The 17,369-nt window shown below is 41.9% G+C and overlaps 1 protein-coding gene across 10 annotated transcripts in view; it reads left to right on the forward strand.

The window, feature by feature from the left end:
* LOC129700721 (endophilin-B1-like) overlaps positions 1-17,369 on the forward strand; it is a 43,738-nt gene that overhangs the window by 2,801 nt on the left and 23,568 nt on the right. For all 10 annotated transcript variants that reach the window (XM_055641336.1, XM_055641338.1, XM_055641332.1 and 7 more), the window contains exons 2-5: positions 12,405-12,546; positions 13,761-13,889; positions 14,552-14,685; positions 16,049-16,141. In XM_055641336.1, coding sequence (XP_055497311.1) covers positions 12,405-12,546; positions 13,761-13,889; positions 14,552-14,685; positions 16,049-16,141 — 498 coding nt within the window. The remainder of the gene's footprint in view (positions 1-12,404; positions 12,547-13,760; positions 13,890-14,551; positions 14,686-16,048; positions 16,142-17,369) is intronic.

Here is a 17,369-nt window from a genome sequence, read left to right on the forward strand (position 1 = left end):
CCTTGAGTGTGTATCCTGTCCAATTTGCAATTTCCCGTTGCACAGTGTGATTATCTTGGCGATGGTGGGTGATGGGTGAAAAATGAGCATTGTGCATGTTAAATGCTGCCATTACATGGGTGAATAACACTGGAGAAAGTCAGATGCACCAAGGTTAATGGCACATTGGAATGACTACTCCAATTTACTGATGAGCGGAAATAGGCAGTGTAATGTTAAACCATGGGTAATTTCTTTGTATGTGATTTACACCTTAAAAGAAAAAGACGTAGACTTTTTCTAATTCCATGTACTTTTTAGCTGCAATATTTTAATTTGTATCAATTGCAGCCAGCAGTAGGAAAGATCCCTGAGCAGTAGAAGATAACTAACTTTGAGGCTTGTGTTCAGTACTGATGCTCTGAATAAGGCTCATCTGATTGGTGAAGGCAAGCTGCTGCTTGTTACACCTCCACAGGCATCTCATTTACTAGAAGAATTTAATTTTGAGCTATTTACTCAAAGAAAACGTGGAGGAGCGGGTACTGTAGAGAAAGCCGGGACTTTGCAGAAGGATTTGGACAGGTTGGGAGAGTGGGCAGAGAAGTGGCGGATGGAATATAGCAAAGTGTGGAGTCATGCATTTTGGTAGTAGGAATAAAGGCGTAGAGTATTTTCTAAATGGGGAGAAAATCCAGAAATTGGAGGTAAAGGGACTTGGGAGTGCTGGTGCAGGATTCCCAAAAAGTTAATTTGCAAGTCGAATCGGTAGTAAGGAAAGCAAACGTAATGCTTGCATTTATATAAAGAGGGCTAGAATACAAAAGCAGGGATGCAATGCTGAGGCTCTATAAGGTGCTGGTCAGGCCGCATTTGGGGTATTGTGTACAATTTTGGGCATCATATCTGAGGAACGATGTACTGGCTCTGGAGAGGGTCCAGAGGAGGTGAATGATCCCATGAATGAGAGGACCTGATGGTATAGGGGGGTTGCACGAAAGGTCACTGGGTCATAGGGCTCGACGCACGGAGCCGCTAAATCTAACTGGAAGACATCCGTCACTTCCGGTATATGTTATTAATGCTAGAAACTCATACTTTCCTACCTGTTAAAAACCGCCAAAATGTTGAATATTTGCGCTGAAAAAAATTGTGGGATTCGGGGTAAGTGTGAGAGACATGTACCCAACTTTGGAATTCTAAACGTGAAGCGAAATGCAGGTATAGAGAAGCGAGAACTGAAGGGACTATAGCAGCTAAAGTGCTTGGTAAACATTGAAAATATTGGGAATTATCGCGTTTGCTCACTGCATTTCATCAAGTAAGGCATTATTTGTGTTTTTTCTTGATTCCTTTGGTATCTAAAAATTCTCAGAAGTGATAAATCTGGCTGTAAATTTTTCTTCAGATGCGTTTTCATTTTGTATGTAAAAACCCACGAGAACCATGGGCGATTAAAAAAAATTACAGCCAGATTTATCACTTCTGAAACTTTTTAGATGCCAAAGGAATCAAGAAAAAACACAAATAATGCCTTACTGTTGATGAAATGCAGTGAGCAAACGGCCAATGTTCGCCAAGCACTCTGGCTGTTGTTGTCCCTTCAGCTCTCGTTTCTATCTACCGTCATTTCTCCTCACTTTTGGAATTCTGAAGTAGGCTAAATGTTTCACACGCTTATCCCGATTTCAATAATTATTTACAGCGCAAAAATTGACAATTTCAGTGGGTTTTAACGGGCCCGCTACGCTGGAAACAATGGTAAGTGCCTACCTGCAGTTCATCGCGTGTAATCCATTTGGAGTAGCCTAGCAACAGTCATCATGGGTCGTGACCCGACTGCCGTGAAACCTCCCTATAACCGGTCGCGTTCTCAAAACCTTTGCTGACCAACTGGCTGGGGTTTTGGCAGACGTTGTCAACCTCTCACTACTGAGGTCTGGGGTTCCCACCTGCTTTAAGAGGGCATCAATAATACCGGTGCCCAAGAAGTTTAAGGTAACGTGCCTCAACAACTATCGACCAGTGGCACTAACGTCTGTGGTGATGAAGTGCTTGGAGAGGTTGGTTATGGTGGATATCAACTCCTACCTCAACAGGAACCTCAACCCACCACAGTTTGCCTACTGTCACAACAGGTCAACAGAGGATGCGATCTCACTGGCTCTCCCCTCCACATTGATACCTCAACAAGAACTTCGACCCACTATAGTTTGCCTACCGTCACAACAGGTCAACGGAGGATGCGATCTCACTGGCTTTCCACCACGCATTGCCCACTTGGACAATAAAAACATTTGTGTCAGGCTATTGTTTATAGACTACAGCTCGCCGTTCAATACCATCATCCCCTCCAAGCTGGTTACAAAGCTCACGGAACTGGGTCTCTGCGCATCCCTCTGCAATTGGATCCTCGACTTCCTCATCCACAGTCTGTTCGAATTGGCAGAAAATCTTCTTCCTCATTAACAATCAGTACGGAAGCACCTCAAGGCTGCTTGCTCAGCCCCCTGCTCTACTCACTCTATACTCATGACTGTGTAGCCGGACATAGTGCAAACTCCATCTTCAAGTTCGCCGATGACGCCACTGTTGTTGGACGAATTACAGATGGCGATGAGTCAGAGTATAGAAGTGAGATCAACCGTTTGACCAAATGGTGCCAGCACAACAACTTGGCTCTCAACATCAGTAACACCAAGGAACTGATTGTGGACTTTGGAAGCGGAAGGATGTGGACGCACAATCCAGTTTACACCGACGGGTCGATGGTGGAGAGAGTTAAAACTTCAAATTCCTGGGCGTGCATATTTCCGAAGATCTTTTCCTGGACCCAGCACACTGATGCAATTATAAATAAAGCACATCAACGCCTCTACTTCCTGAGAAGATTACGGAGATTCGGTATGTCAGAGAGGATTCTCTTGAACTTCTACAGGTGTACAGTAGAAACCATATTGACTGGTTGCATCGTGTCCTGGTTCGGCAACTTGAATGTCCAGGAGCAGAAAAGACTGCAAAAGGTTGTGAACACTGCCCAGTCCATTACTGGCTCTGACCTCCCCACTTTCAAAGGGATTTATTGGAGACACTGCCTCAAAAAGGCAGCCAGCATCATCAGAGACCCACATGATCCTGGCCACACACCCATTTCACCACTGCCATCAGGAATAAGTTACAGGAGCCTGAAAACTGTAACGTCCAATTTCAGGAACAGCTTCTTCCCTACAGCCATCATGTTATTAAACACTACAACTTCAAATAAGCTCTGAACTACAATATACATTATTATCATTATTATTATTATTGCACTGCTATAGTTTTTTTTTTTGAGTTGTGTGTGTGTGTGTGTGTGTGTGTGCGCATCACACGGGAGGGCTGGTCACCAACGCAATATTCCACCTCTCCACCAATTCCAATATTGCTCGCCAGTGCTGGGGGGGGGCTTTCTGTTGCGCTACCATGGGTGTTGCGGGCTGAATGTACTCGTTTAAAAAGGGCTAGTATAGACATTGTGGGCCGAATGGATTCTTGGGCTGGCAGCCAACTGTTGCAACGATTTTAAAAGCCGAGCCAAGGCAAACAATTTGGCTGCAGCCACCCGACAACCAAAATTCATTTTGTGAACACAAACTTTTTAAAAGGCGAGGCAAACAATTTGGCTGCAGCCACCCGACAGCCAAAATTCATTTTGTGAACACAAACTTTAAAAAAAGGCGAGGCAAACAATTGGGCTGCAGCCACCCGATAACCAAGGTTCAGTGTTATTCGCAGCTCAGAGAGCCGTGACCCTCTCGCTTCCTGGGTCTGGCAGAGACTGAGTGAGGGACTACACTTTCGGGTTTTATAGTCCCTCCCCCCTGCCGCCAGCGGGGGCAGCAGAGAGAATGGCGATTTAAAAAAAAACATTAATATCTCTCCGATTTTTCATCGATGGGAAAAATCCTCCGGTCGCGGAGGAGGGCTCTGAGCGAGGTGGCCAAAAATGACGGCCGTAGGTGGCGGAGTTCTCTCGGAAATCGCAGTACAGTTGGCCAAAAGCGGTCAAGATCAGACTTTTAGTAATATATATATATATATATATATATAGATAGAAGATATAACAACATCAAGGTTAGCAAAGCAACCATCCTGACACTGAGAATGAGAACCCAACAAAAATAATATAATAATAATAATTTTATTTATAGAGCACTTTAAAAACAAACATAGCTGCAACAAAGTGCTAATACAGCATTGACAAAAAAGTTATCTCCTTTAGTAGGCTTTAAAGCTAGAATTCCATAATACGTTAGATCTCCTTTTGGCTTTGCTAGAATTCCTACGTTAGGTTTAGGTGTAGGGTCTTGGTGGTCTGTTGTGAACAGCAGTTGGCTGCTGGATTTCACAAATAAAAAAACTCTTAGCAAATTTTCTTCTTGCTGTGTGAAAGGAAATTGTTATTGTAACAGTTTGGTGTTATATCCGCTGAATTGTTTTATTATGGGGTTATTAAGTACATTCACAAAGCATTTAATATTCCCTTACAAAAAGGACTGGTAAAACATGTGTTTTTACCACCCCTAGAGTTTAAGTTACAATAGAGATTGAATTAACAAAATGAGCAGACATTTCTGATAACATTCCATTTGATATTTAGTTTAATAAAACCTAGACAATGTTTGAATAGCTGGACAGTTCAGCAATGAGTTTTGGTGGTTTTAGTTCAGAAATACAGCATGAAAACAGGCCCTTCGGCCCATCATGCCCACACTGACCATCTATCACCCTTTCACATTAGTTCCATGTTGTCCCACTTTCTCATCCACTCCCTACACACGAGGGACAAATTTCAGAGGCCAATTAACCTAGAAATCCACATGTCTTTGGGACGTGGGAGGAAAGTGGCACATCCAGTGGAATCCCACGTGGTCATGGAGAATTTGCAAGGAGATCAGGATTGAACCTGGGTCTCTGGTGCATTAAACTTATTGTTAGCTTCACTGTTTTGTTTACAGTGATGACTCAGCCTAGTTTATCTACTCACTAGTCAAGCTAAGCAACGCTCCACCCACCCTGAACACCTTCAGCTCTTGATTGTTTTTGTCAATGAAACAATATCAAAAATGCAATTGTTTGATTGCAAACTGATCCAGATGATTAAGGCGCATAAGTAGATTGGGTCCAACATTAGCTTGGCCATAGAACTTGAGATGGTGGTGGAGGAGTGTAGTTCTGACTGGAGGTCTGTGACCAATGGTGTTCTGCAGTGATCGGTCATAGGACCTCTGTTATGCAAATATACGTGAGCTGATTATAGATACCCTGTTAAAAGGTATTTTCCTTGGCATTAGTCAGTGGAAATCAAAACGTAAACCTCACCCCCACCACCACCAAAGAGAGACTTTCAGTTGCATCGTCTCGTGATCGCATGTCACTTCTTTGCAGGATATGGACAAATCAAGTGAAGAAATATGTTATTTTCTTAAATTAACATTTTGCCAAGGACGGGTGGATCTGTGCACATATCTGCTAACAAAATATTTTCGCCAGCAGATACGATTAGTTTATCTTGTTATCATGTTTGCCACAGACTGTGGGCTGGAGGGTTTGTTTCTGTGCTGTACTGTTCTATGTTCTTTGCAGAAAGTTACACCTTGTAAGAATGAAAGTGAGTGATACAAAACTTTCACCAGCAGTTGAAATGTCCTTAGACATCACCTAAAGTGCCAAAATCACCTTGGGTAGAGAAATAAACTTATTAGAGAAATTGCCTTATGTTCCTGAATCCAGATCAACTTTGCTTGGCGATGTTTAGCTTCCCCTGCAGAGGCCATGAAACAGCATCTCCCTCTCATTTATCCTCTGGGTCTTGTTCATGAGACCAGTCTTGCTTAACTCCCTTTCAACTAAAATGACCACTGCCCAGTTTGCACCTGGTTCCCATTCAACCTTGCTTTGGTTTATTTTAAATATGCGTTCATTGTTCATTGATTCATTAAATTGATTTATTCCAAAACTCAGTAACTCTGCTGATGTTGGAAAGCACTGTCTATCACCATTAATCTAAAATCTTCGTGGCCCCCTTTCTACCCCTCAACCCTCAACTGTATCGACGCTTACCCTTTTTTTTTTTGCTTTCTCCGTTTAAGTTTCTGCCTGTTCAAGCACATCAGAAGTCCAAACACACATCATAAATTAGACTCCTAGTAGTTATGGCTGTGTGATTCCATCTTAGCTCTCTTGATCACTACATTCAACAACGTCCTTCGACATGTCTCGTGTGTGATGTGAAACCCTATAATTTAGGTCCATCTGAAGTATCCAGTTTTGGGGCAGTATATCTGTATCAATAGTATCCTGAAACGCCCACCACAGTAACGTTTGAAGTTGAACAGTCCTTAGCTACCGTTATTACTTTCTTATCTATCTGTTGGCAGGGGAAATAATGTTATCTTCTGCAGCACAGGTTAGGTGTAGTTTTGCGTCATCACCATATGTTTTGATTGCTCCACTGCCTTTGTTGTTAGGCTGCTAGTCCATCTGTCTTGGATGAACCATATTTTCCTTCGGCTAAATACTGGCAAGTGCATTTTGTCCGATCCACGTCTGTTGCATCTCTCTGTACCTTTGTTATCAGTTTCATTTTCTTCCCTGCCAACTGCTGAAACGCAAGAGTTATTACGGATATCGCACTGGCCACTACGTCCATATAATGTTGCAATGTTCAACCACAAGTGTACAAGTCACTCTTGGAGAAATTCAAGCTTGCTTGAATTTTCTCCCGAGTCACCAAGTTACACGAGTACCTGCCGTTAGCGCCACGGTGGTCCACGAATGCCATACGGTTATCGCACGAGGTTCCCACGATGTTCAACTCTGGTTAACTCTTGCGTCAAGTCGCCCCGTGAGAATGGCCTATAAGCATCCTGCTTTTTTATGAGCTGAGTTTCTGAGCACATGTTTTAACCATCAGAAAGATTGCCCATCTCTTCCCGTCTTAGATTGTTATTGCTGAAACACATTTTTTTGAACCCTCTAGAATGACCTAATCATAACCTTTATAAACCATCATCAAACGCGGCCCCCTCCCGCCCCCATGTCTCATCCTCACACAAATCCTGCTTGTTTATAATCCACGCTAAGATTAGTATAGTAATATTTAACTTCCTCATCTTTGAGGAATCAAAGGGCTTGTAACCACCTTTGGCCCTCCACCTTGACAGACCGTACTTGTACAATCCTTCTAGTTTATAATAATCTGAACTTATTAGTTTTTTTCATGTAGGAACAAGGAACCATAGGTGCTCGTCTACACAAAAGGACACAAAGTGTTGGAGTAACTCAGGGGGTCAGATAGCATCTCTGGAGAACATGGGGAGATGACGTTTCAGAATGATGTCTGAAGAAGGGTCCCGACCCGAAAAGTCACCTATTCATGTTGTCCAGAGATGCTGCCCAACCTGCTGAGTTACTCCAGCACTTTGTGTCCCAGTTGTTTTCATGTACGGATTGAATCCAAAAATGAATCCAGATAATATTTAATTGCCCATGTACTCTTGTGCTCAGATTCCTTTGAACTATTAAGGTGTAGGTTTGTTATTATCACATGTACCGAGTTACAGTGAAAGACCTTTGTGTGTTATCCAACCAAATCAGATAATACAAGAATCCAATCAAACCAAATACAAGTACAAACGATAAAGCAAAGGGGAAGTTACAGTGCAGAATATAGTTCTTAGCATTGTAGCATAAATGTTCCAGAAAACAAAGTCTAATGTCTGCAGTGAGGTGGTTTGGAAAATTGGGACTGCAGCCGAGCTTATGGAAGGGCCGTTCAGAAGTTTAGTTGATGCATTTGATACTGGAAAAGTTTCACCCTAGAGGATCTCCACTTATGTAGCTTGCCCTGTCCAATTTTTTCTTGGGTCCCTAGGCTTACTGTACTATTCCTCGATGTAGTGTTGCATTGTTTAATAGGCTGATGGCTGTAGGGAAGAAGCTGGACCTGGACCCAATATGTGAACACTGGGCAGTGTTCACATATTTTATTATTTCCACCCTTTCCCCTCTCAGCATGTTGCTTAGTTTGCTTTATAACCTTTTCTAGTTCTTATAAACAGCTACTGATCTGAAGCATAAATGTACAATATTGTGCTTGGCTCATTGGGGGGTCACAAGACAAGGGAGTGGGTTTTATAATTAGACTTTTGCAGGGGTGGAAGGGGATGAAATTAATGGATTTATATTTTGAACTAGATTGTTGGTGAGTAACAATTGTTTTATGATGTGGGCAGCATAGATGACATAGTGCAATATTTTAACATGAATTTTGTGTGATGGTATTGCATATTACTGCTCTTTCAAAATCATTTGCAGACAGAGAGCTGTCATTGTAATTGAGGATACACTACTACCCTATACAGTTTATACTTAAATAGCTATTTGACCCAGATGTCTTTTCAGCACAAAAAATCTTTAGATCACAGACACATTTTGAACAATAGCGCCATTCATTTTTGCAGCAGCTGTCTCGTAATTTTGCCAGTTGCTCAATCACAAGATATATGAGAAAATGCCGCTGTTAACTCTTCTTCTGCCCAAAGGGGTAATTATATCCAAATGCTCTAAATTAAATTCATTCATTGTGCATTAGTATGATAGGGTTATTAGAAGCATAACTAGGTAGCGAACAAGAAATCCTTTTTGGGAAAACGATTAAATTGTTGGCACAGCAATTCATTCATAGCCATGCAGCACAGATATTTGTCCTTCAGCCCACTTTGTCCATGTAAACTGTCATGTACACATTTACGTTAATCCCCATATTTAAAAAAAAAATTTGTAATAACATAGGAGAAGGCGACCATTTGGCCTACAACGCTGGTTCCACTATTAGCAGAGCCTGAAGAAGGGTCTCAACCCAAAACGTCACCCATTTATTTTCTCCAGAGATGCTGCCTGTCCCACTGAGTTACTCCAGCATTTTGTGTCTATTAACAAGGACCATGGTTGACGTCCCTGGATATCATTTTTCTTCCCCTAACTCAGTTTCCTTTAATGCAAATGTTTATCAATCTCCATAGCCTTGGAGAATTCCAAAGATTTGCCTGAAGAAATCTTTCCTCTTTTCAGTGCTAAGCTGCCTGCCTTTGATTTTGAGAGAATGGCGTTAATTCCAGACTCCACAGTTGGGGAAACTCAATCCTCATATCTTCTCTAAAACACAAAAGTCTTAGAGGATGTAACAATGAGAACAACACTTCTAACCTCTTAATAAATAGAAGCCTAACCTGCCTGATTTCTTCTCATATAAGAGTCCTGTCATTCCAGGAATCAGTCTGGCGTATCTCTGCTCTAATAGCAAATAAGCCCTTTAAAAAAAAAAACTATATGTAAAATTATCATTATCATCCTTTTATTGTCATCATGCAAAGCAACAATTGTACAATGCAAAATGAGAAGACGTTTCCCAGGGAATACCAGAGCATCACACATAAAAACTTAAACATTTCACGCATAAACAAAAACAATCCAGTTCCTAATAAAAACAGTACGAATAGTTTAAAAAAGTGCAGATTAAAAAAAGCAACATTAAAATACAAGTTAAAAAAAATAGTCATAAAATGTCCAGGGCAGCTGATGTAAGTGGCCTCGGCCAGTGCCAGAGTTATTACTCAGTTCCAGTTATTAAATTGTCAGTGTAAAAGCTGCAGAATCGGGTGGAGTGGCTGTTTAGCAGCCTCACAGTCTGTGGAAGGAAGCTGTTTACCAATCTGGTTGTTCGGGCTTTGATGCTGCGGTGTCTCTAGGAGATCTAGATGTGTGTGGAGTGGGTGCAGTCTGTCCTTTGCTATGCTCAGTGCTTTTTTCAGGCAGCGGCTCTGGAACGGTTCTTGTGCCGAGGGTAGCGAGACGCCAATGATCCTCTCTGCTCCCCTCACTACCCTCCTCAGAGACTTCTTTGACAATAAATCACTAGAAACAGAACACACGAGTTGTTGTACAATTTTTGTTTTTAATTCTAAAGTTTTTCTTCCTTTTACATTTGGAACATTTTAATTTTTCTTGCCTTTCATTTTGCTCAGCCATTACCTGTTTTAGCCAGTGTTTCTGTTCTGAGTAACTTTGTGTTAATACTATTTAACCAAATGCAGAGTTAGACAGTGTGGAAACGGGCCCTTCAGCCCAACTTGCCCACACCGACCAACATCTCCCATCTTCACTAGTCCCACCGGCCTGCATTTGGCCCATGTCCCTCTAAACCTGTTCTATCCACGTACTTTCTAAATGTTTCTTAAACGTTGCGATAGTACCTGTAGTAGAGATTTCATTTGTTTTACTACTTTAGAACTCAGTTTATTTATTTGAGTCCATTGCAATAGAATTTTGATTAGATCAGGAATAGTGGGTTAATAGTTCTGAGCCATCCGAAGCATTTTCTCTTCCAATAACTATGCGCAGGAAGCTTCAAGCATCTCAGAAACTGTATCTCTGTGTTGTCAATAGTGATTCTCTTTGGTTTCCTATGGCAACCAATCCGGTCCGCACAATTGAATTAGAACAGATTTATTAATTGTCCTGGTGTGCTACAGAGGAAGTGCATAAAGATTAAAAGATAAAAATAATCTGATATTATTTCCATTTGAAAAAAACATTTGAGTTTTTATATTCTCTTCAAAAATGTGAGCACTTCATTTTCCTCTCGTAGGTTAATTGGCTTCTGTAAATTGTCTCTCGTGTGTACGACATAACTATGTCGGGACATACGGGGTGATCGTTGGTCGACGTGGACTCGGTGGGCCGAAGGGCCTGTTTCCACACTGTATCTCTAAAACTAAACTAAACTCTTCATGGTGTCTGTAAGCCAAAAACAGTGTACAGTAAGAATTTGTACAGCAAATAATTTGCTTTAGCAATCTTCTATTAAAAAGAAGTATGTATATTATTACCAACTTAGTATTTATGGTTGAGGAGGGGGAAGGAAAAGGCCAGCTCTTAAGTGTTGCTAATTTTATCTTTGAAGAATTTTATGACCATTCTTATTTTAATGGTAGCAATGGATGGGAAAGGAAGTGAGTTATTTATGAATCTAATGATGGTGCTCTTCAACCTTCTGAAAGTGCTTTGAATACTTTCCTGTTGTGTAGATTTTTGCAACTCAGAGGAAGTTTCTGTTTGCACAGTTCACCAGCAGTGAATTTAACTGTTCATGGACAATTCCAAGAACTTTTCCAAGAAAATTGTATGTGGGTTGTGCAGATAATACTGATGACTGCATTGAGTATTCATGGGACATGGAATTTTGTAACCTTGTGTAGGATAATTACCACTGAATACTAAGCAAATCAAATCTGCTGTTGATGCAACAGGAAGTAGCATAAGAGTTCATACAACAGCGGTTTGTAATGCAGTTGAATTCTGCAAATTCTAACAGCTGCTTTTAATACAAGATTCTTGGAAAGGTGTTGACAATTCTACAGAGTTTGCATCCATATGGAAGAAGCATAGCTGGGTTTTAACTTTAATAACATTAACTTTAATAACAATGTAAGAAAGTAATTTGGTGCCATATTTCAAGAAGAATTTTGGTGAACTATATTGGCACTTTATCTGAACTGTGGGGAAACATAATAGTATCCTGGAATTTTCTCTGTGTGTGTGTGTGTGTGTGTGTGTGTGTGTGCTGTTGAGTTAAGTTTAGAGATACAGCGCGGAAGCAGGCCCTTCGGCTCATTGGGTCCACGCCGACCAGCAATCACCCGTACATTAACACTGTTCTACACTAGGGGCAATTTACAATTTTAGCTAAGCCAAAGGTTCATCAATTAGCACAATGAACATTCACTGAGCACCGTGAATGGGTTTATGAGAAACACAACAGTGGCCTTTTGATCTAACGCGAGTGTGAAGTTGGGTGTATTTCAGTAGTGAAAGCCACATTGGTCACATCTGATCTTTCTGATGCAAATCCTTGTGTCGACTTCCAGATTGTTGGTGTTTTGGTGCATTGACTTAGATGGTCCTTACTTGGGTAACTGGATGGAAGTAGTGCTTTGCCAGCTCACTTGCATCACATTGCTGGATGGGTGGTGGGTGTCTGGAATGTGTTGTCAGGGGTAGTGTGTGCCTGGAATGTGGATGGAGGTTAGATACGATTTGGGATGGTGGTAGCGGCAGATTTGATCATGGCATTTGAGGCTTTTAAATTAGGATTTGCAGGGAGAGGAAGGATATAGATCATGTGCAGGCAGGCAGGTGAGATTAGTTTATCGTGACATGTTCGCCAAAGGCGTTATAGGCTAAAGTGCCTGTTCCTGCACTGTACTGTTCTATGTCAATTGTTATTTGCAAGCTTCGTATCTGGGATCATAATGTTAAAATGGAAACTGTTTTGAAAATGTAAGTTTGCACATTTTAATTTCCATCTCCTCATTTTGCTTCAGTTTACAGAGGAGAAGTTTGGTCAAGCTGAGAAGACAGAGTTGGATGCCCATCTGGAGAATCTGCTGAGCAAAGCAGAAAGTACCAAATTATGGACTGAAAAAATAATGAAGCAGACCGAAGTGTTGCTGCAGCCAAACCCAAGTAAGGAATTAAAAGGGACAAAGTACCAGCCATTTTGTGGTAATAAATGTAAATAAAGTCAAGTTTGTTTATGTGGTCCTTCATTGCAACACAGAAACAGATCATTCATCGCAACCAATCTAAATTGGATGTTGTAATTGAAATAAATGCACAGTGCTTCATGGGTTTTCAATATGTTGATTGATGAATTTTTCATATTTAACATTGTCAATTGTGGAGGGTAAACGTTGTTAACCATTTTTAATATCTGATATAGAGCTAAAGTATTAGTTACATAGAGTCCTGCCGCATCAAAATGGGAACATCAGCCGTCATGTTCATGCTGACCATTTTACCCATTTACTCTGACCCCACTCTATCTACTTGGGGAGCTATTGACTTGTTCCCCAAGATCCCCTTTACATCATTGCTGTTAATGGTCCTGTCATTAACTGTACAGTTCCCCCTTAACTTTTGCTTTCCAAAGTGGAACATCATCACCCTTGTCTGGGCTAAATGTCATCAGCCATTTTCCCACCCACATTTGGACGGGGAAAGATTTTTACCGGTACATGTAACATTTTACACATAAAATAAAATGAACGTTTGTAACTTGACCTATATCCTGCTGCATTTTTTGACAGCCGCCTTCAACTTCTGAAACGCTACCAATTTCTGTGTCATCTGCAAACTTACTAACCAACCCATCTAGATTTTCGTTCAAGTCATTTATGCACATCACGAACAACAGGTTCCATCACCGATCATTCTTGCACACCACTGATCACTGACCTCCAGTCAGAATAACACCTGGCCACCCTCACCACCTCTAGTTTTTGGCGTGAGGATGGGGATAAGTGATTAAGTGAAGCTGAAGCATAAGAAAGGTTTAGAGGGACATGGGCCCAATGTAGGCAGGTAGGCCAAGCATAGAAGAGGCATCTTGGTCGGCGTGGGTAAGTTGCACCGACAGGCCTGTTTCTATGCTCTGACTCTCTGAATCTCTCACTCTAAGCCCCGATTGACAATGTTCTAGTTAAATGTTGGAATTGTTCCTAATTAATATCCAAAATAGTCAAGGGCTTAATCCTACATGAAGCATTCGTGCTGTTTAATCACCATAATTAACCCTGTCGGGATTCGGTGGTACTTTACAATGTGGGAAAAATCTACCTCATTTACCGTCTTATGATCTCTAAATTGGATTTTATTTGGTTCGCTCTTTTCATCCCTAGATACCAGAATAGAAGAATTTGTATATGAAAAACTGGATCGGAAAGTGCCTTCTCGAATAAATAATAGTGAACAGTTAGGCCAGTATATGCTTGATGCTGGAAATGAATTTGGCCCTGGAACTGCATATGGTAAGAGGATAAAGTCATTTACAAAAAAAATAATCTTCCATTTCTGCTGCTGAGTATAGCTATATAATATTTATTTTGAGTTCTAAACACATGAAGGTCATAATTTCACAATGTGCCCAAAGGCATGATAGATGGAAGTGGCCTTCTGTGTTATAATTCCATGAAAGAGTTCTGCAGTTTCCACCAGTAGACTTTATCTTGATGAATTTCCTCTTTCGTCCTCTTGTTCGAGTTGCATCACCTGATTCCATCTTGTGATCAGAATCAGAAAAATGTATTAGTTTTGGTAATCATTGCTTTAAGGTGGCTGGCACAGAGCTCTCCTCTTTAAAATCAAATTGTTACTATCAATTAGGAATAGCTTTCGAGTGCAAATGATATTGATCTCGGATTACTACTTGTTTGAAGCTTAATTTTTACTCATAGTGAAATCATAGTTTACCAGGCAATAAAGTCAGTTGGAAAATGAATTTCAGGATTTATCATTTTGAAGATTACAACAGAACACATTTTTGTGAGGCGACTGGGTTGGCAGAGTAACATTTCAAGTCAAGGATTATTTCTCCAGTCATGCTTGATGTCTTTGGCATAGCAGAAAGATTATGTAAATACAAATCATTTTTATAAATGGGCAGTCATTCCAAAGTGTTTCTCCCCAACAGGCAGTGCTCTCATTAAATGTGGAGAAAATGAAAACCGAATTGGTGCTGCAGAGAGGGAACTAATACACACAGCAGCGGTTAATTTTTTGTCACCCCTTAGGAACTTCCTGGAAGGAGACTACAAAACAATATCAGTAAGTTTGAGTTACTTTGTCTTGGATCTTCACTCGCATAGCATTGCTGCATAAAGCCTCGATGATTGTTGCTGTTCTCCACTTCCCCTGATCTGTCTTTACTCAAGGATTTGAATTTCCCCTCATTCCTGACATACACCCCATAGCTCAAAGCTAGACCACTTTCAAAGGTGGCAAAGTGGTGCAGCTGTAGAGTTGCTGCTTTACAGTGCCAAAGGCCAGAGTTCAATCCTGACTACAGGTGCTGTCTGTATGGAGTTTGTATGTTCGCCCTGCCTCCCCGTGGGATTTCTCCAGGTGCTCCAGTTTCCTCCCACATTCCAAAGACGTGTAGATTTGTTTATTAATCATCTTCTGTAAAATTGTCCCTAGTATGTAGACTAGAACTAGTGTATGGGTGATTGCTGGTCGGTGCGGACTCAGTGGGTCGAATCCACGCTGTATTTCAATTAAGTTACATTTTCGATGCTCAAAGAGTGAACTGATGGTAACTCAGCTCTCTGTACTTAGTTTTTATACTTTCCATTAACATGGTGGAAAATACTGTCTTCTGCTATTGCACGGCATTGCTGGCTCCATTAAGAATAACCATAATCTTGATAGATGTCTTGATCTATTCCTAGTCAGACAACGGCACACTATGTATTTGCCTTTACTAGTTCCATTTACACATCCCCATCCCACAATTTGGTCCATCGCCTTCTATGTCTAGACAATTCAAGTGTTTAAAAAGATGCTCCGTCAATGAAGGATAGGTTAGTGAAGGGAGTATTTGGTACACTTGGCCCTACAGGCCAAGGCATTGCAAATTAGTTAGGATGCCATATTGCAGCTGTATAAATGTTGGTCACATCACACGCACAGGGTCACCACACTACAAGATGTGGCGTTAGAGAGAACACAAAAGGGATTGACCAGGATATTTACTAGAAAGGAGGATTTTCCTTATAAGCAGAAATTTGATAGAAAGGGGTCTTGCTGGAAGTTGAGTGGTGGTTAAAGGAGTATATAAAATCGAGGGGTTAAAGGTTAGATGGGCTTTTAAGGTGGGGGAGTCTAAAGCTAGAGAGCATAGATTTAAGATGATAGGCACGAATTTAAAGGAGATTTGAGGGGAAGGTTTTTCCACACACAAATGATGATGCACACACTGTTCAGTTAAATATTGTTAAGCATCTGACTTGTTTAGCGCCATCCATAACACATGCGTTTAAAAGTAAAGAATACTTGCAAAATTGTGCGGCATTACTCTGACAGCTATAAAATGGCAAAGCAACGTTTTAAAGCAGTAGCAAGTCATTTTTTGTTTACTGGACAATTAACTTCATTGAGAATGATCGTTCCTTCATGACAATCATTTCAGAAAGAACGCAAGCTCTTGCAGAATAAAAGACTGGATTTAGATGCGGCGAAAGCAAGACTGAGGAAGGCAAAAGTCTCAGAGTCCCGTTCGGCTGTAAGTAAAGCACATAAAAGTGGTATCATTTAAGGGCGACGCATTGGCGCAGCGGTAGAGTTTGTACATTCTCCCCGTGACCGTGCGGGTTTTCTCCGAAATCTTCAGTTTCCTCACAAACTCCAAAGACGTACATTTGCAGGTTAATTGGCTCGGTATAAATGTAAAATTGCCCCTAGTGTGTGAGGGATAGTGTTAATGTGCGGGGATCGCTGGTCAGTGCAGACTCAGTGGACCGAAGGGCCTGTTTCCACGCTGTTTCTCTAAACTAAACTAAAACGAAACATTCAGTCCCTAATACATTGGATATTCCAAATGAAGATTAGTGAGGGGAGCCTAGTAAGTAAGTAAGTTTATTGGCCAAGTATTCACATACAGGTGCACAACCTTTTATCCGAAGTTCCAAATAACGAAAACCTCCAAATAGCGACATTTTTTCAGTCCTTGAAGAAAGGTCCTTGAAAACGTTCACCGAGGGCGGCCCGCAGAGGTGACAGCGGAACCTCCGGTCGGTCCTCGAAGAAAGGGGAACTAAATCCCCATTCATAAAAGAGAAGGTGAGGGTATATTGCGCGGGAGGGTTAATAATTGACAATCTGCTGCTGCTGCCTGCCCGCTGAGTTAAAAGGTTCCCACGGTAGACTCACGATACACAGTGTATCGTGAGTCTTGCATGAGAACTTTTTAACTCAGCGGGCAGGCAGCAGCAAATTGTCGCTCCCTTAAGTTTCACCCCACCTACACCCCTCTGCTTCCCGGCCATGTGTGTGACCCCTTCCCTCCCCTCTCCAGCTCCCCGCCCATTGCTCCGGCGCGGGGGTTTTGCACTGTCTTCACGTCGGAGCTAGTGCCAGTCACCGGAGACGTCAGGACCAACGGGACACCGACCCCCAGGGCCACTGCAAGCACGGAGATCCCAGAGACCCACAGCCAGCAGCAGCCCAGCCCCGTTCCAATTCCAGAGGAACACGCTCCCCATAGGGACCGAAGCTGATGGTGTGCAAGGTGCGTCTTGGTCTTGAGGTTGCGGATGAGGGGGCGCAGCTCGGGCTGTGACGTCTCCGGCCACCCCCCTGTACAGGAGCTGAGACTGGGAACTGTGGAGTTGTTTGCAGTTGCAGAGGGAGGGGGCAAGGGCGGTACAGTTCCCAGTCTCAGCTCCAGTCCAGAGGGGTGACCGGAGACGTCAGGACCAACGGGACACCGACTGCAAGCACGGAGATCCCAG

This window comes from Leucoraja erinacea, chromosome 10 (genome assembly GCF_028641065.1).
Source record: "Leucoraja erinacea ecotype New England chromosome 10, Leri_hhj_1, whole genome shotgun sequence".
Lineage (NCBI taxonomy): Eukaryota > Metazoa > Chordata > Chondrichthyes > Rajiformes > Rajidae > Leucoraja > Leucoraja erinaceus.